General features: G+C 39.7%; 1 protein-coding gene across 1 annotated transcript in view; it reads left to right on the plus strand.

The window, feature by feature from the left end:
- CD2AP (CD2 associated protein) overlaps nt 1-24464 on the plus strand; it is a 76712-nt gene that overhangs the window by 31264 nt on the left and 20984 nt on the right. Inside the window, exons 3-8 of the mRNA XM_066547148.1 lie at nt 6238-6391; nt 9866-9966; nt 13999-14119; nt 16873-17057; nt 20423-20531; nt 23207-23298. Coding sequence (XP_066403245.1) covers nt 6238-6391; nt 9866-9966; nt 13999-14119; nt 16873-17057; nt 20423-20531; nt 23207-23298 — 762 coding nt within the window. The remainder of the gene's footprint in view (nt 1-6237; nt 6392-9865; nt 9967-13998; nt 14120-16872; nt 17058-20422; nt 20532-23206; nt 23299-24464) is intronic.

Below are 24464 nucleotides of genomic sequence, written 5' to 3' on the forward strand. Positions count from 1 at the left end.
ACTTCTACATTACCTCTATAGAGTGTTCTTTATGTAGAAAGTTCAGCTTTTTCTCTGCTCTTGACCTTCAAGTATCACAATTATTCGATGACTCAGGTTTTACTCTGTAAACCTGCAGCAATTCACTTAATTTTTTATGCTTCCTGGAGATCCCACTTACTCCACATGTTGCATATTGTGAGAAAGAAGTGATGGCTTGCCTGATTGATGATTGTTTTCCTCCCACAGAAGGAGACAGTGTGATTAAAAGATCTATATTTAGCATAGATTATAACACATGTAAAAATATTGGTAATTTGTTAAGATGTGTTATGTGATGTGGGTGTGGTTTAATAGAAAGCAACAAGTCAGACTGTGAAGAGACAAAGGCAGGGAGTGATGCTGCCTCTGTTGGTTCAGTGTGATGGAGGGTCAGCACTTAAACCCAATGATTCACTGTTAAATATTCCCTACTTCAACCATAAATTAAGCCCCCAAAAATAAATCCATGACACCTGTTACACTCTCCAGGAGGTAAGTTGTCCTGCAAAAAAAAAAAAAGGTTATCCATCTTGTCTGTTGTTCAGATGGTAGCTGTTTTCATCTTTAGGTGATTTGTTTCTATTTTCAAGAATAATGTTTAATTCTCTGGAGGGTCAGGGGCAGCCTCTCACCTCTCCCAGCTGAGCTCTTCTCCTGGGAGCTGGAACCTGGTCTGATCTCCTGAATGCTCCAGGGAAGGAGCTCAGCAGCTTCTCAGCTGTTTTGGTCCATGGATTTTCTTATGTTTCCCTTTAGCTCAGGTAAAGTAATGAGACAGGTAGGAATAGCTGCACATTACTCATCTTTCTTTTGTTGCCTTTATTAAATATTTTGCCTCTGGGCACCGGCATTGAGGATGAGAAGTCATGTTTTCTACTCAAGGAAGAGACACAGGCAAAATGAAAGGATGTGGGATATCTAAGGTTTAAGTGACTGGAGCTCTTAAGGCTGCCCTGTGCCTGCTTGTCTGTTGCCGTTACTAAAACTGGAAATGTGGTGCCTAAATAATTAGTTATGTGAAGATTTTTGTGCTCCAGGAACTGAGGTTTCATTGCTCTTGAACAGGTTACAGATGACAATCTCTCCTCTCTAGGCAGCTGTACAGATTGTGATATATATTTATGTACAGTCACAGTTCTATGTGGCTTTTTCAGGAATGGGATTTTACAGGCTGTGAACTTGTATAAACAGAATTATTGCCTGCTTCCAATCCCTCCCTCTCCCCTAAAATGACAGGTTCAATTCTGAGTTACTTATTTTCTACTCAGTAAAATGTGAGTCATGGGCTTAATTTGTCAGTCCATGGGTTCTTCATTGCTATTCTGATGGAGAAGAAAAGAGATGAGATAATTGTATGTGTAGGCTCAGACATACATTTGTGTAATTCTTTATCTCAGCCCCTTTAGAGACTGAGGCCATTATCTGCTGCTTGAGATCTTCCTTTAAAATGTACTCAGCCACTAAGAGTAATGCACATCATTTTTGCACAAAGTGATGTTACAGTGGAATTAATATAAGAAGTCTAAAGATGATTGTTCCTTGTATAATGGCATATATAGGAGGAGATGGCAGCTGATGCCTTAATATTTATGCTTGAAGAATCTAGCTAAGGATTTAGATTTGCTGGATAATGAACTTCTCTGTGCCCTATAATTCAGGAATAGACTTTGTATTTTTAAGTCTTGGCCTTTCAGACGCTCTGACCTGCTTTCTGCATCTCCACTGCCTGCCTGATTTGAGAGCTCTTGGCTTCTGGCGAGGGAAGCGGGGAGGATCCAGCTGTCCCCGCTGGAGCCGTGGTGGGCGGGCAGTGCTGGAGGGGAGGCTGCTCCTGCTCGCCTCGGAAGTAGGTCAGGAGTGCCCGCTTGTTGTAACCGCATCGAGAGGCTGTGCATGCATTTACATGTGTTGCATTTCTGCCTGCATATAAAGAATAGTTCTTGCATCACATATTGCTGCACTTAGAAGATTTTGAGATTTTTATTTGTAAACATACACATTTTCTTGAGGGATTATTAAACTGTGACAGATGCAATTAAAGCAAAAAGCACTTTTTTTTGTTTGGCTAGTTAAATTTATATACTTGTTTTTTGCCTATCAGGCTGCAGTGAGTTTGTAAGTGTTGTGAAATACATATTTAGTGAAGATTATGAAAACTTCAAACCTTTATGACTACTGCTGTAGTTCACAACAGAGCAAGTGGGTGGTTGCTTCCCAGTGGAGTGTGTTTCATGCCAAGAGACAGTCTGTATTGACCTTGTACTGCCAAGTCATAAATGCATAAAATCTGCGCTGCTCATGGAAACACTGACAAGCCTTGAACTGCAATGAACTGGCAGAATAAAAATATTAAAATTTCCAGCTGCAGTTAATGTCATATTTCCATTTTGGTTTTGCTGGCATTGGCCACACCTCAGAACAAGATGAAGCGTCCTGGAGCTTTTTGTTGGTATTGTCACAACACAGACTCTCTGATAATTTGTGTAAACAAGGCTGACTTAAAACCCCACCAAAAACAAAGCAAGAAAACTGCCTTGTGAAACCCATGGACAGGAGTCTTGGGCATGTTCAGGTTGGGTATTGTGGGACCTGTAGGCAGTGTCATTTTCCAACACTGAAGTTCAAGCAAGCTGTTTGGAAGAGATGTAAGAATTGCAAACTCATATTAAATGTTATTAATATGGCATGAATTAATGTTTGCATCAATAACTGTCAGTTTCGAGAGATCTTTTTGTAGAAATTACTTCCTTTGTGAAAGGAGTCATAAGGATGATACCCAGGATGAAGATGCTGGCGGGGTGATGGGTGTGTATGTCAGAGGATCCTGATGTGTGCTTTTGAAAATGAATCTCGGAGCACTTCCCTGCTGTTAGAAGACTGATGTGAACTACAGGGTTGTGGTGTAGTCGACCACATGCAGGTGTGGAGACCAGGGATTCCTGAATTTGTTTCAGTTTGGTTTAATTTTAATATGGTTTATTATGCCCCAAGGAAGGATAATTAATGATGCAGTTCTTCTCTAACAATGAGAACAAAAAAATGTTCTCGCTTTACAAGAATGTTACAAAGGGTAGAGGGTTAAATATGAAAAAACAGTTCCTGGCCCATTTAGGTATTGCTTACTGACACCTTCTGTAGTTCTTTGTCAAAACTAGATTTATGCCTGGCTGCTGTGGCAGAACTCTCTTGTGTGGTTGTTTCTTCTGTCCTTGCTGCAGACAGCTCCATGTGATGCTCCAGTGCTGTTTTCTGATACACAAAGTAAAACGTCACAGTCGACTCTGATTCAAACCTGGCTGGTACCAGTCCCATACTCACGTCTGCTCCTTGTAAATCTGGCACATTTGCAGTCTCTGCTCCTGTTTTTATCACAGTCACCTTGAACTTCTCCTTACATCCTCTTTGCTTTGTGTGTCTTGGATTAGGCTGATTTCTCTTAATTGTGTATTGAAGTGTTCCCAGCTTTCCTATCCTGGCTGTGGTAGGAAGGTACAGAGAGTACCTGGTGTTGCCGGGCTCTCCCACTGTCTGATTGTTTTTGATGTCTGCTGAGGAAATTCTTCATCAGTAAATCTTCAGCCTTTGAATCAGGCAACAAGATTTTCTGTGTGTAATGACTATACACAGAATTATTTTTGATCCTATTTTTTTATATAATTACACTGTACTTCCTGCTAAAATTTGCCATTCTCTTGTGTTAGACCCACAGTATTTTCTACCTGTCACTACTTCAGGTGGACACTCAAGCCTGGCAAGAAAGTTGCTCAAGCATTCCTCTTTTTGGTTTTGGGTCTTTGGTCTTTTGTAGTTGGCACTGCTTTTGTCTGAAATCATTTCCTTTTATTTATAACCTATCCATTATTTTCCTGCCTTTGATGCTGGACTTAAAAGCATATTGTCTGTTTAATTCAAATTACTGATAAGGTGGTGCTTATCTCATAATATTTTCTAGCATTTGGAGTGGTGTGTGTGTGTTGGTTTTTGTTCTTTTTTCATCTAATAAATAAATTAAAAAAAAAAAGTCATGTTTTGACCGAACTGCCTGTGTGGAGCTTGCCCAGCTTGCTCACTTCTTTTTTGCATCTCTGTGCTTTTTACAAAGCAATTGAAGCAGCTGCTTCTGAAGTCTTTTGCAAAGTGCTGACCTCGGGAAGGAGCCTGGAGCTGACTCCTCACTGGAAAGTGTTAAAATTGAGAAACCTGGGGAAGTACTAGTTCCTGGTGCAGCTTGAAGATTTCAGAGCCTGTATAAATTGCATAGCAAAAAGTAAAAAAAATTAAAGGTCCAGGGGCAGGCAGAAGCACTCTAGGCAGATTTTCAAGTACCAGTATGTTTTTAAGATGAGCAGAATGGCCTTGTCCGCAAGGCAGCTAGAAAGGCGTTTTGGAGATGACAAACTTTTCAGCTGTAGCCAAATTTAATTGCTTATGGTTTTATCAGACTTCTAAGTAATGGGCCAAAAACCAGCTGTAGGCCTGAGAATGACAAAATCTTTGAAATGTGAAATGCCTACTCAAATGGGAGGTAGGCAGGATACTGTGCTATTCAAGAGGAGTTAGTTTTTCGTTTGTTTTGGGTTTTTTTGAACTTGGAAGATGGCATGGATCTCAGCAGAGCTAAGATCTCCAGGGCAGAAGTCACTGTGGAGGAAGGAGAGTAACAGCAGGAACAACTCTCGACTGTTTTCTAAAAAGCCTTTTTTATGTAATGTAGATGAGTGGGAGGAAAAATCCTGCTGTCTCTAGTCTTGCTCTGTTCTTTTGAGAAATTGAAAGATGCTTTGGTCCGTTTAACTTGAGGTTCATAGTACGTTTGAAAGCATCAGTGGGTGTTCAGACCTGCTGAGTTTTCCAGCTGGACAGCTACAAGTAAGAAAGCTGGGCTGTAATAGTCCAAAAAGCACCAGACAGACAGGTCCTGGGGAATATGTTTCTCATATTTTTGGCATTTTATCAGTGTATGGGCTTTGTTGTCTTGAAGCTCATGTTCAAGAGTTCACATGACAAGAATAAGTGTATATATATGCCTTGCCAATTCTGTTTTCAAGTATTAAATATTTTACTGCAGCTACAGCTGCAATAACTCCTGGAGTTGTTAACCAGTGGCTACTGATGGTGGATACAAGAATTGTTGTGAAGTGGATCACAAAAAGCTGCAAGTATTTATGGGTGTTTGCATCCCCAGGGGTGCTGTGGAGCAGACAGGACCATGGGTTAGGAAAGGGATTCAACAGCTCCAGCTGCAGGCACAGGAGGGAGGGGAGGTGATCCATCTCCCTGATGGAACCCTTATGGGTGCTCTGGGAACATGGGAGGATCTGAGCTGCAGGAGCTCTAAAGCGCATCTGGGATTTTGGCTGCTGGAAGCTGTGTTCTGCAAGAGATGAGCCATTGATCCGACTTAATGGGTTTGTTCTTGTGCAAAGTGATGATTTCCTTCTTTCAGAATATCTGGTCTCCAGTGGAATCCCATTAAATGAGCTGATGCAGTAGAGTGACTGTTGCTGCTTGGCCTTTTTGTCAAGAACTGGTGCTTTCATGTTTATAGGCTTTTCAGTCTTGTTTGGCACAATCAATTTCAGTGCTACCATTCTAATTTAGAAAGATCAGAAGAGCGGGAGACATTAACCAGAAAAATGGTATCTCTTTTATTTTCCTCTTAGATCTTCCCCCTCACTTGCTTCCACTCTGTTTCTTGGAGCTCACTTTCTTTTCTGCTCACGTCTTTCAGCAGTGCAATTGCATCTCTTGTCTGTAAACACCTTGGAGCTTTCTGGGGCAGAGATGATCACCTAATACAGATTTATGTATGAAAATATTTTAGTACCCTACCCAATGGTCTGTCATTCAAGTAATATTTATATTCTTAAAAATGTTTTCAAATATGAGCTGTTTCATAAAAGTTGTAATATGAGACTTCTGGATTCAAAGCTCCTTTTCTGAGATTTAGAGTAGATGGTTAAAATACTGCCCCTTTTTCTGAATTTTCTCGGTGCATTGCCTGTTTACTAGCACAATTGTATGGAAAGGTCAAATTTATTACAGTCTTGGGTATGTTTAGTTGTAGGATGAAGGCCATGATTTTTGAGTATAATATGTTGTTATACCTCAAAGGGTAAGTACCTGAAATGTGTCAGTCTAAGGTGCACCTGTTTAAAACCACTGACCTCTTGGGTGATTTAAGTGGCCTCTGAGTCTTTAAATCTCTTGTTTCAGGAAGTTAAGAAGGATGTAGAGCCCAAGGATGATGCTGTGCCACTCAGGAGGGAGAAATCCGGCAATGTAGCCATCCTTGTGCAGCGAATGAGCAGCTATGGGCTTCCAGCAGGAGGATTTCAGCCTCATCCCCCATCCAAAGGCTTCAAGAAGAGTACGTGGTCTTTCCAGTTCCTTCAATTGTGCATGCTGCTGATGTGCATTTTAAAAATAAACATGAATTATTTAATGCATGACTTAGTTTTAAGGTTACGTGGAAAACTAGTAACATAGGAGGAAAAACTGATTCAAAGACAAATTTTGCTCCTGTATGTATGGACAGAAAGCTTAAATGTAGCTTTTAACACCAGTAATAGGGATGAATTTTCCTGTGAACAGGATTTAGACTCCTTCCAGATGTCAGAGAGCTCTGTAACTTCATGTGAGCTCTGTTTGTATTATCAGGTATGTGAATGGAGAGCTGCAGGCCTGTTCATGATAATAAAAAATTTTCCTGTGGTCATTTTAAAAGAAAAATTGAAGTTTTGCTACAAATTCAAGGCTTTGACAAGGAAGGGCTGTATAGTTCAGATTTTTCCTGATAGGCTTGCTTCTGGTGTGAAATAAGGTGCAGTTTGTGGTATTAAAAAAAAATAGTAGTTTTCCTTTTGTTCTAACAAACAGGATGGCAGGAGTGTAGCACTGGTGCTTCTGTATCTGTGATTTCTTTGTTATAATGCCAGTTTTTATATTAAGGTGACTAAAGGCTAGAGAAGAAAGCTTACCATTCCCTGCATCCAGCAAATGGGCTTGTGATTTGTGTTTGGTCATACCAATCTCTTGTAAGATATTGCTTTAAATTACTGTGGCTTCCTCTGTCTTAAAAGGTTTTGAAGGCATTTATGATTTAGGTTTGCTTTTTAAAAACAGTTGAGACCTTACTGGTTCTGGCATGTCTATGCTTGTATTCCACTAGTTGTTGTTTGAAACCCTGAAACAGGACCACCACCACCTTTAAAAATATTTTGAGACTTTGTTCCAGGAAACTAGGATTTAAAATCACTTTTTAGTGACTCTGATCTGTGTTTGCACCTTGGCAAAAGCATGTAGGTGCCTGTTGGGTGTTTATACAGCAGACTATGGAAAAAATATAACCTGAGAGATTAATGCTGGTCCTAGATAAATACAGCCAGGCTCTTATGGGTCCATCCACCTGGAGGTACTGTAGGATTCTGTGAATGTGATCTCATACGAGTTCAGCTGTCAGCTATTGTTCTGGTCACCTTAACCCTGGAATGTTCCCATATTTTCCATGTCACATCCTCATGCTGGTGGCTGTGGCCAGGGTAGAAGGTACAGCTTGGTCTCTTTGCAGGGCTCTGGCTACTCTCATCCTTCTGGAGAAAATGGTGTTCAAGCACTTCCCTTTAGGCACACAGATGTTTACCTGCTGCAGTGACAGTCTCTGCATTTCCATTTCACTTGCTGTTCCCTTTTTCCTGGAAGACTGTTTGAACAGCTCCTGCAGATCCTGTTTGCTATGTGCCTGGGCAATCACTTGCTTTCTAGAGCTAAGTTGTCCTTGTGTTTCTGGTTTCTCGCTTGCTGAAATGAGGTTCACAGTGTTAAAAACAGAGTTAAGTTTCATTCATGCGGCTCTCCCTGAATTCAGGTATTTTTGTGTCGAGTGGTAAGCTGCAGGCAGAATTCGTATCAGTGAGATGTCTGCCTGTGTTTAGCAGAAAGAAAATACAGAAGTTGTGCTAAGTAACAGCAACAAAGAGCTAAATTTGGTTTACCCTATGCAAAACAAACAAAACCTGAAGCCAGACAAGTTGTTTTGTGAAGGGACAGAATTGCCTGCAGGCTGCCAGCCCAGCAGTCCTGCAGCAGCATGTGAAGCTGGAGTTCTGTTCTCTGAGAGGACAGGTTCCCTTCCTAGGTTATTCTAGGGATTTTTGAAAGTGGGAGGCAGTACTTCCTAAATTGTGTCACTGGAAACAGACCTCAGAGGAGAGGGAGATTTCTGGATGTGATTTCTGGATGTGAAATGCATCCATGGGTTCCCTCCCACTTCCATTTAGATATAATTACACTATGAAAAGGAACACTGAGATCAGATTTATGCCAAATGGCAGTGACTTTTAAATTTGCCTTTTTTTGGTACCAGTTAATCTCCTACCAAACAGAGGCCTTGAAAGCACTGCAGGAGGAAGTAAAGGCTATTGAACCATTTATTGCAATTACTCCGAGCTGAACAATCCCTCTGGGCTCGTGCATGAGTTCCCGTGGAGGTAAAAGCAGGGTATATTATGTGGGCAATTATGTGTTACTAGAAATAACCCATAAAGCTTCATACTTCTGGTTTATTTGTTTCTTGCATAGATCATATACCAGCATGTAGAAAATTCTTGATTTGGTGAGCCCTCTCTCAGAAATTTTAGATGCTTGATGCCTGGCCTGTTTTGTACTGAGAATGCTGGGTGTGGTTTTCTAAATGCATTGCTCTGGACTTTGAACAGTGCTGTAAAAAGACAACGATCAATCTTGGAGGCAGTGTCTGTGTTTTGAAATGTTTTTACACAGCTAATCTTAATTGCTGAAGCTTGAGTGTGGAAGGAGTACAAAGTCTAAGAGAGAGAGCATGGAAATCACACAGCTCCTGTAAGCTTAGGCTTTACCACTTCAAGCTTTTGATTGATATTTTCATTTAAACTCTGGCAGATTGTTTTTGAGGAGGATAGGGAGCATGCATGGGTCATAGCTCAAGATGATAATTGTCTTCAAAAGCATGCTGGCTGCTCTGTTGTGGAAGAGGTCTGAAGGCATGGCCTCTTGTTTGAAGGAGAAGTGCATAAACTGGGTTCAGTAGGAGCAGCGCTCCAGGATATGTGCAGAGTAATTAGGCAGTGTGGGTTCACACCACTGTGGCTGCAGGGCTTGAGTTCTCAGAAGCCACTTCAATGCTCTCCCCTCTCAGGATGTCATTTAGTCTTTTTAATGTCTGCAGTGCTTTAATGGTATGGGGCAAACAGCTAAAAACTGCACTTGATTTTAATCTTGCCTTTGTCGAAGACTGCTAATTGACAGTTTGAATTACTGGATGCCATACTGGCACTGAGAAAAGGTAGGTTTTTTTTAATTCACAGATAAAAATGAGTTCAGATTTTGAAATATGAGCCCAGCAAATGTTGGCATTACCGCAGAGCTGTGGTTAGCAAGGTCCTTCTTAGAGGCCTGAAGGTCTGTGAGCTCTCCAGTGTGGTGCATAACAAAAGTTCTTCCTGCTTTCAGGATTACTTAAGGACTGGAAGCTCAAACTTGTACATTTTCTTCCAAGTAGATACTAACTGGCAGTGATTGCCATTTCTGCAAATTTTGGTTGGGAAATAGCTTGAGAAATCACTGTAGTGGGGATTTACCTGACTTGCTTGTGTCAACATGCTTTTTATAGCAGGTTGGAAATTGGTATAGTGTTCGTTTATCAGAACCATGGCTCCCTAGCCTAAGGTGACCCAAGCAAACCACAAAATCAGGATCAAAAGCTACATAGCTTTTTGGAATGGTTTCTGGGTCTTCAGGAGCAGGGTGTAGGAAGGATGGTTCTCCTTTATGAGTGTTCTTACTTCTGGTGTTTCCCTTGGATCAGGGTCCAAGAAGCGGCAGTGCAAAGTGCTCTTCGACTACATCCCGCAGAATGAGGATGAGCTGGAGCTCAAGCTGGGGGATGTGATTGACATCATTGATGAGGTAAGCTGTTCTACAGAGCTGGCCATTCATGTGCTGAGAGTCAAACCACTTTTTTGGCTGATTATTTGTATTACAAGCATGTCGGGAAAATAGCATGGGAAGTAGTGTTTTTGCAGCTAAAATTAATAATTCTGGAGTTTTTTCTCTCAGGATCTAATACTAAAACTATGAATGCTAGATGTTTAGAAGAAATATTTTATCATTACAGTAATAAATTGTGATCTATTACACAGATTCATTTTTTGAAAGGGTTTTGCAGTTCTTTGGCCCTGTCTGTGTGATCCTTGGCTTTAGGATGCTTTGTGGTAAAACTGTTGGACCAGTTTCTTTAGGCAGACATACTCCAAATTGATACAGGTGAAAAGTGTTATTTGACTTGATTTGCCAGTTTCAAGTTCTCTTGTAAACCCATTGAGTTGGAGTGGTGGTTTCTTATCTTTTCTTACCCATGTGCTTCCTTGGTGTCTGTTCCATTCAATAGCAGTGGTGGGAAGCTTGTCTGTGTCAGAGGAGTGTCTCTTCCAAATGTGAAATCTGTCAGGGAAGCTGTGGAAAAGATCAGAGTGATTGTGGAAGGAGCATTTTTAGAACTCAGTGGAAAACTTCTGCACAGCAGGCTCTGACCTTCCCTGGTGCCATCTCTTCCTCCCTGAGGCTCTGAGGAGGGAGAGTGAAGTTTTCTTCCTAGACATGTGCTGTTGGTGGTGCTTTTTAAGTAGCTTTATGGGACTGTGTTTTCCATGTGCATGACCCTCTTTGGAAGAGAGTGCTAACCCGACAGTTGCCAGGAAGGACTCTTCCATTTTCCTAGCAAGGAAAAAACTATGTCCTTAGATGCATTTGCACTAATACTTCCAGAATTTAATATCTGAGAGTAAACAGAGCAAGTGACTTGCAAAACCTGCTCACTAAACTCACAGTTTCATAAATGCCTTTGTGTGTGGGTGTTTTTTTGAGGAGTGTTCCTGGGTAACCTCAGCAGTTTAATTTGTGGATGGTGCCTGCACTGGCAGTTGTGACTGGATGGTCCAGTGTAAGCATTCATGAGAGAGCATGTACAGTGAACTATTGTGGAAACAACTCTTTTGCTTGCACATGTTGGCATCTGGAATTATTTTCAGAGGGGTGTGTGGTGTCATGTACCAGAGATGGCCAAACAGAATAAAAAAATCAGAGCATTTCCTCATCTGGTTTCTTAAGGAAGTGTGGATTATATTTTATTATTTAGATTTTTTTTTCTGTTAGTTGCCATGCTTATTCCTTTTTTAATGATTTGAAAATATGTTTTTGTACTACCAGGTCTTTGCTACTTCTTTGACAAATTTTTAGGAAAATGCTACCTGATAGAAAAATAGTGCAGCTTAGTATGGTCACAGAACTCTTTGCACCCTGTTTTCATGGTGATGTAGAAAAGACCTGACAGGTGTAGACTATGTCTGTCTGCTTCATGAAACTGTACTGATGGGACCAGAAATGCAAAGAATGGTAGAAAATACTGTCCATGGCTTGTGCAATATGCTGGGATAACTTGTCTTAGGTAATTTGTCCTCATTACTGTGAGATAGTTTGCATCTTTATGTTTATATGTAAAAGGTGTTGTTTCTGTGCATGCAGATGACTTTGTAACTTTTACTTCAAGGAAAAATTGTTTGGTCACCTCTTTCTGTGGGGAAAATAAGGTAAAATCAGCTCTGTGAGGGGGATTGGCTCTATCAGTTACTTGAGAATAATTCAATATTTAGCCCTTGAGTGCTTTTTGTAAATCGAGTTGATATAAATGACACCACTGATCATGAAATCAAAGGTGAAGGCAAATGGGTTCAGCAATTAAATGGTTGATATTGAAGAGAGCAGAAGTAACTTTTTGGGAAGAAAATTGTGTAATGTGCTGGCTGAATCCACAGGGCTTTTTGATTCTAGAAAGTCATGTGGGTTTTACACATGAAGAACATGCACAGAGTGCACGGTGGTGACTGCCATTGCTCTAAAACCTTTGTTTCTCCTTTATATCTTCCCCTCTCTCCTGTCAGGAGCAGCAATAAATAGCAGATTTATTTTTGTAGTATTATAGTTTTAGTATTTGCATGCTGTTTTTTCAAGCAAAATAAAATGTCATATAACATCATTAGGGAAGTTTTTAGAAAAAAAAAGAAAAACACAACAGATTGGTAAAGCTGCTTATTCCAGCTTTCTTCCCCATTTTTTCTTTGGAAGTCTGTGTTTTTGTACAAATAAGTTGATGAGATTCACACTGAAAAAAAAGTTCTGGTGCGTGTACCAGAGCTGTACCTCTCTCTCGTGGAAATTGGATCATATGATAATATTTTGGAATGGAGGAGAAGGGTTATGAAATTGTCATCTGTGTTGCTGCTGCTAACAGATGTGCAGATGTTCTCCACCAAAGCATGGAGAGCTTCTTTAGCCTTTGTCATAATGTTGATGAAAGAAACCTTTTCTGGCAATGCAGTTTGTGTCTAGTCAGGGGTTTATATAAAGGCAGTATGGTGAGGAGGCTGAGTGAGTGTGCCCAAGAAATTTTGGGTTTGTTCCCGAGTGCCTCTGAGTTGGCATCACTTTACTTTGCTGTAAAGTGCTTTGCTGACCCCATCTCTTGGCAGAAGAATAAATGGATGCTCAGGTCACTTTCTCTACTGTAACTATTAAAAGTCCCTTTCTCATGGCTCCTGAGTGAGTGGTGTGAGTGAGTCAAGGCATTTGTATTTTAATTTTCTGTTATGTGTTCCATCAAACCTGAGGTGCTGGAGCCTGGGCAGCACTTGCCAGAAATCTGTGCTTAAAATTTGTTTCAGAGGCCCAGTCTCTGAGTTTGAACCATCCACAACAAAGCTGTATTTTCATACCAGGATGCCTTTAAAAACAACAGTGCTATTTTCATTGCCTGTGTCTGCAGCTGCCAGGTTCTCCTTGGGCTCTGCTTGCCTGGAGGTGGACTGGCATTTAAAAACCATGCCTGTGTGTCAGGCATAGTGACCTAAAAAGCCAGGCTATAAAAAGATAGTGCAAACAGCTGCTGCTTGGTTGGCTTTTTCCTTTTCCTCTTGCTTTCCTTTCTTAAAAACAGCTTTCCAGCCTCAAAACAGGGCAACCTAAATAAAAGATTCTGAAAATTTATCTTCATTATAGTTTTTAACTGGTGCTCATTAGGTAAATAAACTGAATTCATTTACGACATTTTGAAAACTTCATAAATTCAAAGGGCACAATTCTTAGTCCTTTGGTATCATTTTACCCCATCACCTCTCCCTGCCCTGCTTTTATTTGTTCTGCTTTAGACCATGTGGAGTATTCCTGATAAACTTTCCAATATGTTGCTAGACTTAGGACTGTGGTGTACCTCCACAAAATCCTTGTGGACTTGGTGAGGTTGGGGCAGGTCCCTGCCCCTGTGGTGCATGTAGGGCCAGGCTGTGTTGTTCAACTTCCTTCTAGATGGAGTGGATAGCTTAATTTTCCATTTCTCTGATGTCCTTAAGGACTTTTCTGTGTTCTACCTCACATTATCTGTAGAAATTTAATCTTTCAAACTCATCTTTTGATCAAAATTGTGTGAAGCTGCCCTGTGGATATGAGGCCATTTGGAGCAGGACTGGTGGAAACTGGACAAGACAGAGGAAAAGACAGATGGACAGCAAGAGCACATAAAAATTTCCATGGACACACAGACTCAAAGTTTCATCTGCATTTCATTAACAGTTTAATACTTCTTTGTTATGTTAAATGTGCAATGCCTCTTATTCTGTTTTGAGAAAGTTGATGAACATTTTTCTGCTTTTTGGGATTAACTAGACTGGGCCTTAGTCTCCTGTTAGGATCATTGCTGTAGTGATACAAGTAACATTAAATTGTGTTCTTCCTCTTGTTTTTGTCTAATACTTCTACATGTTTGGTACGTTTCTGTACAAGGAAATTGTGATAATTTGAACTTTCCCCAAAGCTGGCTGTAGAGTTTGTATGGAATTGAAAGCAATTTCCTTTTACTCCATTGATAATGTGCAAAATATTTCTATACAGGTAGAAGAAGGATGGTGGAGTGGAATACTAAATGGCAAGGCAGGGATGTTTCCTTCAAACTTTGTGAAAGAATTGGAATCAACGGATGATGGAGAAACACAGGATGCTCTGGATGACACAGGTAGTGTTCTGTTTGTTGCAAACTCTTAGCAAAGTAATTTTTGATTTCTGGTATAATTTGGGGTATTATGGTTAAAGTACAACAAAGTTGTAAAGAATTCAATCTTCCTAAGAATGATGTTCTCATTTCTTTCCAGAAAGAGTTAATGCTGAATATGAGGATACATGTCTGCTCCCATTTTCACTCATAATAAAATTGCAGTCAAAGTCTTAATCTTGCAAATGTGTGGTATACACTTTATCACTAGAAATTTTATCATATTCAAAGTTGATATTTTTTAGACTTGGATATAAAATTATTCTTTTGTTTAATAGCTTTTTTCAGTCTTATTCTCACAGACATGAGCTCTCTAAAACAGAAAATTCAAGTGTTTAACCAAGTCATTTAGGAATCAAAACAGTGTGGAGAGCCTCAACTTAAAATAAGTCCAAGGAAGGAGATCCCTGTTCAGTTTGTGAGGTTCCCAGGATGAGGTGAGAGATGAGGAATCTGACTCCATGTTCTCAGAAGGCTGATTTATTATTTTATGGTATTATATTATATTAAAGAATGCTATACTAAAACTATACTAAAGAAAGAGAAAGGATACAGACAGAAGGCTTAACAAGAATGATAATGAAAAACTCGTGACTGACTCCTCAGAGTCCAGCACAGCTGATGGTGATTGGTCATTAAGTAAAAACAATTCACAGGAAACCAATCAAACATACACCTGTTGGTAAACAATGTCCAGACCACATTCCAAACACAAGAGCAGCAATCAGATAATTATTGTTTTCATTCTTTTCTGAGGCTTCTCAGCTTCCCAGGAGAAGAAATCCCAGTGAAGGGATTTTTCAGAAAATATGACCGTGACAGGTCCCAGTTCTTAGGCCTTAGATTATGTTTTAATCTAACAATAAGATGTTTTTAAGGCAGGATTTACATTTGGCTGTCCTTTTCTGGCCGTGACTGTATAGCTGGGGCAGAAGCAGATGCTCTGTGGCTGGACAGTAGCCTGGGTGGTGCCAGGCAGGTCTGTGCTTTACAGGCAATTTCTCTGTTCCCTTGAAAGTGCACTTTAGAAACATTTCAATCTGTGAAGATCAATTTGAAGTGGACTTGTCATATGGTATTGCTGAAACAGGAATGTTTTTTGGGAACATCGTAGCAGGAGTTAATTGATTTTTAAAAGACAGTGGTCTAACATTCGAGCAAAACAGGGTTTTTTTTTACCCTGTGGTGATGTGCACCTTCATTTGTGTGGTGTCCAGTACTGATTGCTTCAAAAAAGGTCTTGCTCAGACATAGGGAAGCTGGCTTGGAATTTTTTTTTGGAAATTGTGGAAATCACAGTAGCATAAAATAAGAGTTTGACTTGAGCAGTCCCAAATGGCTCAGTGGCTGTTTCCTTGGAGGTCAAGTTCCCTGAGTTTAGTGGGGTCTGGTGCAGTGAATTTACAAATGGGTATATGTTGATCTTAATTGGTGGATTCTGAGATCAGTGACAGTGCATAGTAATTTGAAGTAATTGTATTTCCTGTCAGTACCTAACAAGTTGGGGTGTTCAGCCTCTCATCCCCCGGGGGTTGTATTTAATGCTCAGTACTTTCACAGTCAGGGTCTGGAGTACCTTTTGGTTCCCATCTCACTCTTGGGAAATAGTCCTTTCACTCACTTGTGGTCATTCAAAGGTGCAACCTGGACTTTGCCCACCAAAGGGATGTTTAGCTGTCCTATGACATATGAGCGGGGTATAACTAAATAAAGAGCAGCTGGGTAGACAAAAGGTGAGCAACTGAAGTCAAGAGAACTTAGCTTCACGGTACCATCAAAATATCTTAAATTAATGATAGGAGGAAGAGGCTTTAATCTTTATTGCAGTTCACAGGCCTGCGTGGGCTGAAAAGAACTTGACCCAAAGACTAAAAGACGTGGAGGCCACTTTGACTCTGGTTTATAAAAGCTGTCTGCTTTCACATGACTGTCTCCTGGAATTCTGCATGCAGAAGTTGCTTGACTATGTATACTAATTTGTGGACTTTAACAGATCTAACCATAGTTTAAAAACTTCTTAAAAAAAGAGTTGCAAAGCTCTTAGCAACAAAATTAAGTTATTCTCTGAAATACATTTCTAGGGGGTGGATAAATGCTGTCCCTTAAAACTGAAAGATTAAAAGAATTGTAAATAGTTGAATTATCCAGCAGTGATTAATTTCCAACAACTGTATCTGGTTTGAATGCTTGGAGCATTTTGAGCAGTAGGAAAATGTCTCTTTGGTTCCTTGAGAGGCATCACTCTGCCCCTGAAATGCGCACTCTTTTCTGTGACAGTTGAAACATGTTTGGATTCATTATGGGCCTTTATTGATTATTGCTTTCTGTGGTTGTAGCTGTTCAAATGAGAAGCTTTTAAATGTTGGACTAAAATGCCATTTTCAGTGAGTGCGTAAGCAGCGTTTCATAAAACTAATGGAAACCACTAATGTTCACAGGCTGTGGAGCCTGAGTGATAATTGAAATAGCAAGAATATTAGTGAGCTGTTGACTTAGTTGCCAGAGTAATCAGGACAAAACGGGTGTGATTTAAGTTGGTCTTACATTAAATATAAAATGAGAACAAATGTGAGGTGTTACAGCTACAGTGGTGTTCCTTAAAAAGCTCTTTATCAGAAGGAGTGCACAAAACTGTGCTGCTTCCACTTTTTTCCCAGAAGAGCTAATAAATAATTTCAGCATTTAAAATAGCTTTCCCTTTCTTATTTTATTTTCAGAGCCTGTTTTCAATAGTCCTACCTCACCTGTGACCTCTCCAGGAAATGGGAGTGAACCTGCTTTGGGACCAGCACAGCCAAAGAAAATCCGAGGTGTTGGGTTTGGAGATATCTTTAAGGAAGGCTCAGTGAAACTTAAAACAAGATTATCCAGTAATGAATCAGAAGATAAAAAGCAAGATAAGGTTTGTAGTGGTACATATTGTTCTTTTGAGATTTCCTGTAAAAATAATTTAGGGGATGTGGAATCTGACCATTACCCCTCTCATAGGGCTCTTGCCTATAAAACAAAACAAATCTCCTTGAATATGTTTCACAGCAAGTTGTATTTAACATTGATTCCAAAAGGTCTATTCAAATGTCTTGGTATTTAAATCATTAGAGACTAAAAACCAAGCTGATACATAAATACTCTTTCAGAGTCATGTGCTGAAAGACACAGTGGCATCTCAAACACATCTGCAGTGTGAGGTCCCTCTCGTTCACCTTGTAACAGACTTTATGTATAGTATGGGAGAAGATTAAGTCTACCAATATAAGTTAAATTTGTTTTTTAAAACAAGGAATATTTTGGCATTTCTTTGTGTTTTGGCTTATTTGGGTTTTTTTCTCACGTTTTGGCGGATGTTGAGACTGCTGTTCTAGGTGTCAACTGCCATTACCTTCAGTGAGTGCTACCAAGCTTCATAAATTACTGGTTATGTAAGCCTGTAAGCCTTACACAGAAATGCAGTTCTAGGATTTTGCATTTTCTTTTCCCCATTTTTTATGGTTGAGTGGGAAAAGGAGCCCTTTTATTCTTTGTTTGAATTTTATTTTGATCTGAACTCAAGAGCACTCTTACTCCTTGGAAGCACAGCAACAATGCTCAGTCCTTTAACTTGAGTTTACTATTCCAAGAGCTTATATATGGATTTTCAGCTTTTGGTAAATTAAAGGCAGCTGAGATAATCCAGTTTTGACTCAGGTGATAAAGAAAGCTTTTAAAGACTTTGTCTATTTCAATTTTTGTTTCTGGGTTATGGTCATTAATGCTGTTCTGGTGATTGATTTGTTTTCCTCTGCCATGGTAATAATTGTATTGATGTAGGGCAATACGTGAGGTGAGTCCCTGGGAGGAGGGAGGATTGGAGACTTCCTTGAATGTGTTTTTCTTCAGTAGCAATGCTCAGAGCAATGGTATGGTGTGTGTAGTGTTTGTTTCTGGTCTGGTCAGAGCATCAGATTTGGAAAAGTTGCAAGTGTTTTGCCTTCTGTTTAAAGCTTGGGGAATGTTGCTTCCTAAAAAAGGTGTTGTTTAGAAAAGGTCTGTGGCAGACCTCACTGCAACCTTTCAATACATAGATGGATATATAGATGGAGAGAGACTTCTTACTGAGGTCTGTAATGAGAGGACAAGGGGCAGTGGTTTGAACTAAAAGAGGGGAGACTTAGGAAGAAAAGAGAGGAGATAAGGAAGGTGCTCTTCATGGTGAGGGAGGTGGGGTGCTGGAACAGATTGTCCACACAAGTTATGATTACCACATCTTTGGCATTGTTCAAGGCCAGACTGGTTGGGGCTTTCAGCATCCTGGTTCTGTGGGAGGTGTCCGTGCTCATGGCAGGGAGTTGGATGGTCACTGAAGGTCCCTTCCAGCTCAAACTTCTCCATGGTTCTGTGAAGTCATATGGATTCTCCTCATTCCTTCCCTTTGTCCCTTGATGTGGCAGGCTGTGATCACTGTGATGTTCATGTGAATGCTGTTAAGAGTAGGTTTTCAGAACCTAGCTTCCAGTTTGCTTTCTTGTCATGAGATTGATCATTCAAAAGGGTGCCTCCCTACTGTCTGCCTTGTCACTTGGGAATTTAAAGAGCCTTTCCAAACTCGTGCAATTAATATGAAGTCTGCTCAGACCTTTTGAATTGTTCTATTTGACTATATATATGCAGTGACATATGCTGTGCAGTTTTGGTTGGCCTGTCTGGAAAGGTCTGGTAGATAATTTCTCATCAAGAGAGGAAATGAAGTGAGAAAACAGTTTTGCATAGCTTAATGTCAGAGAAATAAACATTTTAGTTTAGCACTTAATATTCCACTTATACTTGTTGCCAAAGTCATCCCAAAGGTGGACAGACTTACAGAACAGCATGGAGAGCCCAAGGGAGATAATTCTCATGAATCTCTTGTAAAAATAGATGGCTTCCTTGGATTTGTGCTTAACTTGCTTTGGCGTTAGCTGATGAAATGCTTGGAGAGCACTGTCAGTCTTTTAAGACAGTAAGAAAAAAATAAGAAAACTGTGTAGAGGAGAGGTCTCTTTTCCCTTGGAAAATTCAAGCTGTTCAGCACAGGAAGACTGAGCACTGATGGATCTGATGGGCCCAAGAGTGTAAATGCTGCTGCAGGAGATCCTTCCAGCTCTCCCAACATCCCACATGGGCTCAGGCTATTTCTACCCTGTCTGCCTAAACTTCCTCTCTTATTCCTAATTGCATCTTACATTGGAAGGGGAAATGCAGAGAACTATTTCCATGTTGGAGGTGTTTAATCTCAGAGGAGGGTTATTTTAGTGCTTCCTTCATATACCATTCTGGAGAGAGTTAAATTGCATAGGTACTGCAGGAACATCCCAAATGACCTTGGCTTCTTCTATGGTGTGTCAGAGGCACCAAGCATCAGCCTACAGGCATTGTCTGGCTCTAAGGAGAGTAAATCCGGTTTCTCTGACAGTAGAAGATCTGCAAAGTTGAACTGTAGATGAAAATGAGCAGAGTAACTAAAGGCAGTGGGATTTTTCATATCAGTAATGCTGTTAGGGCTGCTCAGGTGAGTACTGACTGTAAGATCATATTCTGGGTTTGTAGCTCTGGGTGTGAAGAGGTGGATGCAGCTGAAGCTGTCGGAATCTGCCTGGCAGCTCAGTAAGTTTCTGAGGGGAAAAATTAAATATTCTGTAATTTATTTTAGTTAGATGTTAAACTCTGAAACTTGTGGCAATGCATCTTTGTTTTTTCATTTAGGAGAAATCTCTAGTGACACTTGAACTGTTCTGTACAAATTGCTGAGAGAGAAAGGAAGCTGGGATGGGTTTTCATGTTCTCTTTCATTTGTCTGAGTAGTTAAAAACTGCTTGTCTGAAGTGCTGTATGGCTGCTGAGTATCTCTGCCTTATTCCAGTGAAGAGTCAGCATGGCCAGAGAGTTACTGTGAGCAGAGCTGTTAAATAACTGCTTCTGTTATGTGCTGGAGGAGGCAATATTCAGGCTAATGGGAGAGTAACACCTGGAACAGCTGACATACAATTGCTAAAGTATATTTGACCATGTCCTGAGATCAGCTTCCAGTTTGAAAGCTGTGCTCTGTCTTTGACCAGTAGACAAACTCTAAGTGCAGTGTCTGTAATGAAGTAATACAGTAAGCTAAGTACTTAGTGGGAAAACTCATTAAATCTCTTGGAGATGGTAATTTTCATCATCTCAGCTAATGAAAAATTCAATATCTTCCGTAGCCTAATAACAAACAAAACTTGAAAGAATTTTTGTTAACAAAGTTCTTTTTCCTTAATATAGCCATTACCTAACCATCCTCCTGGAACAAAGTTAATTCATTTTCCCAGTACAACAAAAACTGAAAACACACCTGAAGTAATAAAACCAGAAGCTGAAAGTAAACCAAAAGGTAAGGCTGATGGATATTTACATCTGTTATGTGGTAGTCCTTTCTTATGAACTATTTGGTTATCAGTTTGTTTTTTTGGTGTTAAAATCTAAAACGTCTGCCTGTACTGAAGTTTTGTGTAATGTTCTGTACCCTTGAGGTGTTAGGCAAGTGCAAAAAAGTCTAAAGTAATTTTTGCTTACATTTCTTCAGAAAAAAAATCAAAAACATTTGTAGGGTTATCTCCTAGAACAAAATAAGGCTGGGATAGGAACTTTTATTGCAACAGTTGTTTTGCATTAATTTTCTGTTGACATGTTGTTTACTTTCTGCCTGGCTTGATTCTGATGGGATGCTGGAGACCTATTTCCATGGAACAGTCTCCCAGCACAATTTCTGTCCCCAGGTTACACAAGTTCCTTTGTAGGCTCAGGATTTTCTGTGGAGGTGGCAGCATGCATCTGAAAGTTGGTGCTTAGGTTGTGTTGAGGTCTCTTCCCTTCATAATCCAGTTCCATTGTGATTCTGTTTATGCTGTTTTTTTATTTTTCTTTTTTATCTCTTAAGAATTTATGACTTCATTTAGCTGCCAAATTGCACAGTTTTATCAAGAGAGATATTTTTAAGTGAACCCAAAACATCTTGTGGGAGTGCCAATCCCTATGAAAAATTAACTTTGATTATGTGATGTGTAGACTGCTCATTTCCCCGGTTCCATAGCAGACATTTTGTCAACTTCTGTATTGTAATTTTAAGTATATTTTTGTTTTATGTGGAAGTACCTTATTTTGGTGTGTTGTTTTCTATGGAATGCATAATTTGCAGAAATAAGAAAACTGCAACATCTTGCTTTTAAACCATTCCAGTGCTATTGCTCTAAGAACCAGCAAGACAATGTGCAGCCCTGAGCATTGTGAAATTTGACTTGTCTAAAAGTATGCATAAAAATTAACGCAACTCTGCCTAGAAAAAAATGCCAACATTCAATGCTGGACACCCAAAGCATTCAGTATTTAGCTCCTTTAATAGTTTCAGGTGCATCTCATGCTAAAAGCACGGAAGTTGATCTAATCCTGTAGCCATGCGGAGTCTCTCTCCCAGAGAAGCAAATATGTCAGAGAGGAACTTAAATATGACAGTAATAGAAGCTGTGGGAGAACATCAGTAGGTAATACCTACAGACACCACAAAAGAACATCTTACACCTTAGGCTTGTTTTTCTTCCTTAGTGTTTTATTTAAATATAGACCATAGTGTAGTTGACGTGTCTCATCCTCAGTTTTGAGAGACCAGGTTTTAAAATAAACTGTGTTCATCTCTTAGCAGATAAACGCAGATCTCTGAAATGTTTAGGCTAGGTTGGCTTATTTTGCAGTGAGGCTCTTCTGGTTTTGGAAGTTTGTTTTGGCCTCTGGTGCAAGTATATAAAAATATTTTCTTTAAAAAGTAAAATAATCACAATTTGATCCCTCTTTCCCCCAGTTATAATAGGATACAAAATCTATATATATTATCTCTTCAAGCTTGGCATACTTTGGCATTTTAACATAGTGGTTATTACTCCTTTTTCTTTGTGAATACAAGTTGTGCATTTTTAAACTAAAGATGTGTATCTTGATTAAACAAAACACAACAACAGCAAAAAGGTTTGACTGCAACTGATTTATTCTCTTGCCACCCAGCAAAAGCTATCATTAAGAATTGCAGATGATTCTGTGATTCTGTGACTTGATGGTGTGCTGCTCTAACTGGAGGGTGAAGCAGCTGCTCATTGTGCTGTCAGTGCCAAACACCTGATAGGTTATGGCAGCAGCTAAAGAGTCCTTTCTGTTTGCTTCCTCTTTCTTAGTGTGTCAGATACAGAAATACAACCTTTTTAGCTGCTAAATTGTTTAATATGTGCTGGGGTTAAAAAGTCTATGTTTATGTATTTTGGCCTTTCTCATGGTTGTTTTTGTGCCAGTGTGGGAAGGAAAACAAATCCTCTTGCCTTTTCAATTGTTACCACAATTTAAAATGGATTAGTTTTGAATTGTTCCAAATGGAAAGAAAATAATTATTCTTTCTGCTTTTGCAGAAGAGGCTGTGGCCGAGAGTTGATGGCTCAGATGAGCTCTGATTTCAGGTGCTTAGCCAAGGAATGCCTTTGCTTTAGTTACTTGGTTTCACTGCGCAATTTCTGTAGTCTGCTGCCTGAAATTTCTGTAGCTGTACATGTTAATCAGGGATGTATCTTGAAAACAGCTGCCTGTATTTAATTGGGATTGCAAATTTGAAATTTAGATCAATTTTGAGAAAACAGATAAAAACTCTAATAAGCTTGTGTAAAGTAGCACAAAATTGAATATATAAATGCTCTTGGGGGGGTAGGTGTGCTGTAACATTTTTAACTGTTACAGTTTTAATGCCTCTTTTTTCCCTCTGAAATCAGAGGGCTTGAATAAAGTTGCTGTTGTGAAAAAAATGCTTTGGGGCTTATACTTCTAACTTCTCAAGGATCTATTTCCTTTGCTCAATAAGTATATAATCTTATTTTTGCTTTCATTTGAATATTCATAAATCAGTCTCAGGTGGCTGGTCTAGAAGGAAAGTATGATTATAGTGTGAATTTCTCAGCTCTCAGACAGCATAAGTAAGCTGTTATAAGGAATGTTACTACCCATGGTATCCAGATTAATTATGCTCCTCTGTTCCAGCCAAGGAATATTGCAGGACAATATTTTCCTATGATGGCTCAAATGATGAACTTAGCTTTAAAGAAGGCGAGATCATTCAAATAATCAGTAAGGTAAGAAAGCTGGGTCTGCTCTGGCCATGTGTGTGGCTTTGGTGAATTTTGTACAGGGAGGTTGTGTATGAACTGAGAAACAGGAGGGTCTGCTGGAGCAGATATTCCTGTAGACTGATTTCTCTCATGTGAGAGTCAACTCTTTGCTTGTGCACTTGATGAAGATAGAGATGACTTCAAAGATTGTTCCAGAGTGGGCGTTATCTTGGGGTCCTCAAAGGCCAGTGCGATCAGTGTACGCTCAGTACCAAATGCCTTTTCAGTGAGGAAATGGGAAAAGCTTTCAAACAGTCCCTTTACCTTCAGAAACAGTTCTTGTTCCCTGGGATTCAGAATAACCAGACAGAAATTAGTGATACTTTCTGTCTGTAAGAGAAACGTGATTATTGAGTTGAATGTTCTCATTTGTGTTGAATTCTGAAAGCACCTTTTTGATAGATCATTTTGATGCAGAGATGATTCTAAACAGAAAATAAACCTACCCATAATTAATTTCCCTGCACTATTCTGCAGTCTTTTGTTAGTTTATATGCTTGCCTATATTAAGAAATAATGACTTTCCTAAAAAAGTGGAAAGTTTAATCTTCAACTTTTGCTCAATTGCAGAAGAAGACTTAACACATTTTTCTTTATTAAAATTTTAATTCTATGGAATTAAGGGGTTGCTGTTATGAGCATCATTGATCATAAGTACAGTAGAAATGAGTAGTTATGGAAGCCCTTTTGTAAAAACAGCAACCCTTGCCCCATCTTCACTCAATCTTTTGCTGCTCTGTCTTTTTAAACCAATTTATCCCAAGCACACACTGGTTCAAAGTGGAGCTAAGAAGAGTTGTGCAGACTGAGTGGCATCCCTGCCCATGGCAGGAGGTTTGAACTGGGTGATCCTTCAGGTCCCTTCAACCCAAACCATTGTAGGTTTCTGTGATTTTTTTGGATCTGAGGCAGAGGGGAAAGCTGTTATTTATGCTGGTAAAGTGTAACATCATACTTTCTGTTATGGACAGAGGCCTTCATCCAGTGACATCATGTAATGGAGTTCTCTGCCACTGAATTAATTATCCAATACTGTATTTTCTTTTCTCATAGTGTGGTTATTTTTTCTCTCAGGGGGTATATTCTTCTGCTTCTTCACCCTTTTCAGACCAGTGGAGCTGATCCATCAC

The sequence above is a fragment of the Molothrus aeneus genome, chromosome 3 (assembly GCF_037042795.1).
Source record: "Molothrus aeneus isolate 106 chromosome 3, BPBGC_Maene_1.0, whole genome shotgun sequence".
NCBI lineage: Eukaryota > Metazoa > Chordata > Aves > Passeriformes > Icteridae > Molothrus > Molothrus aeneus.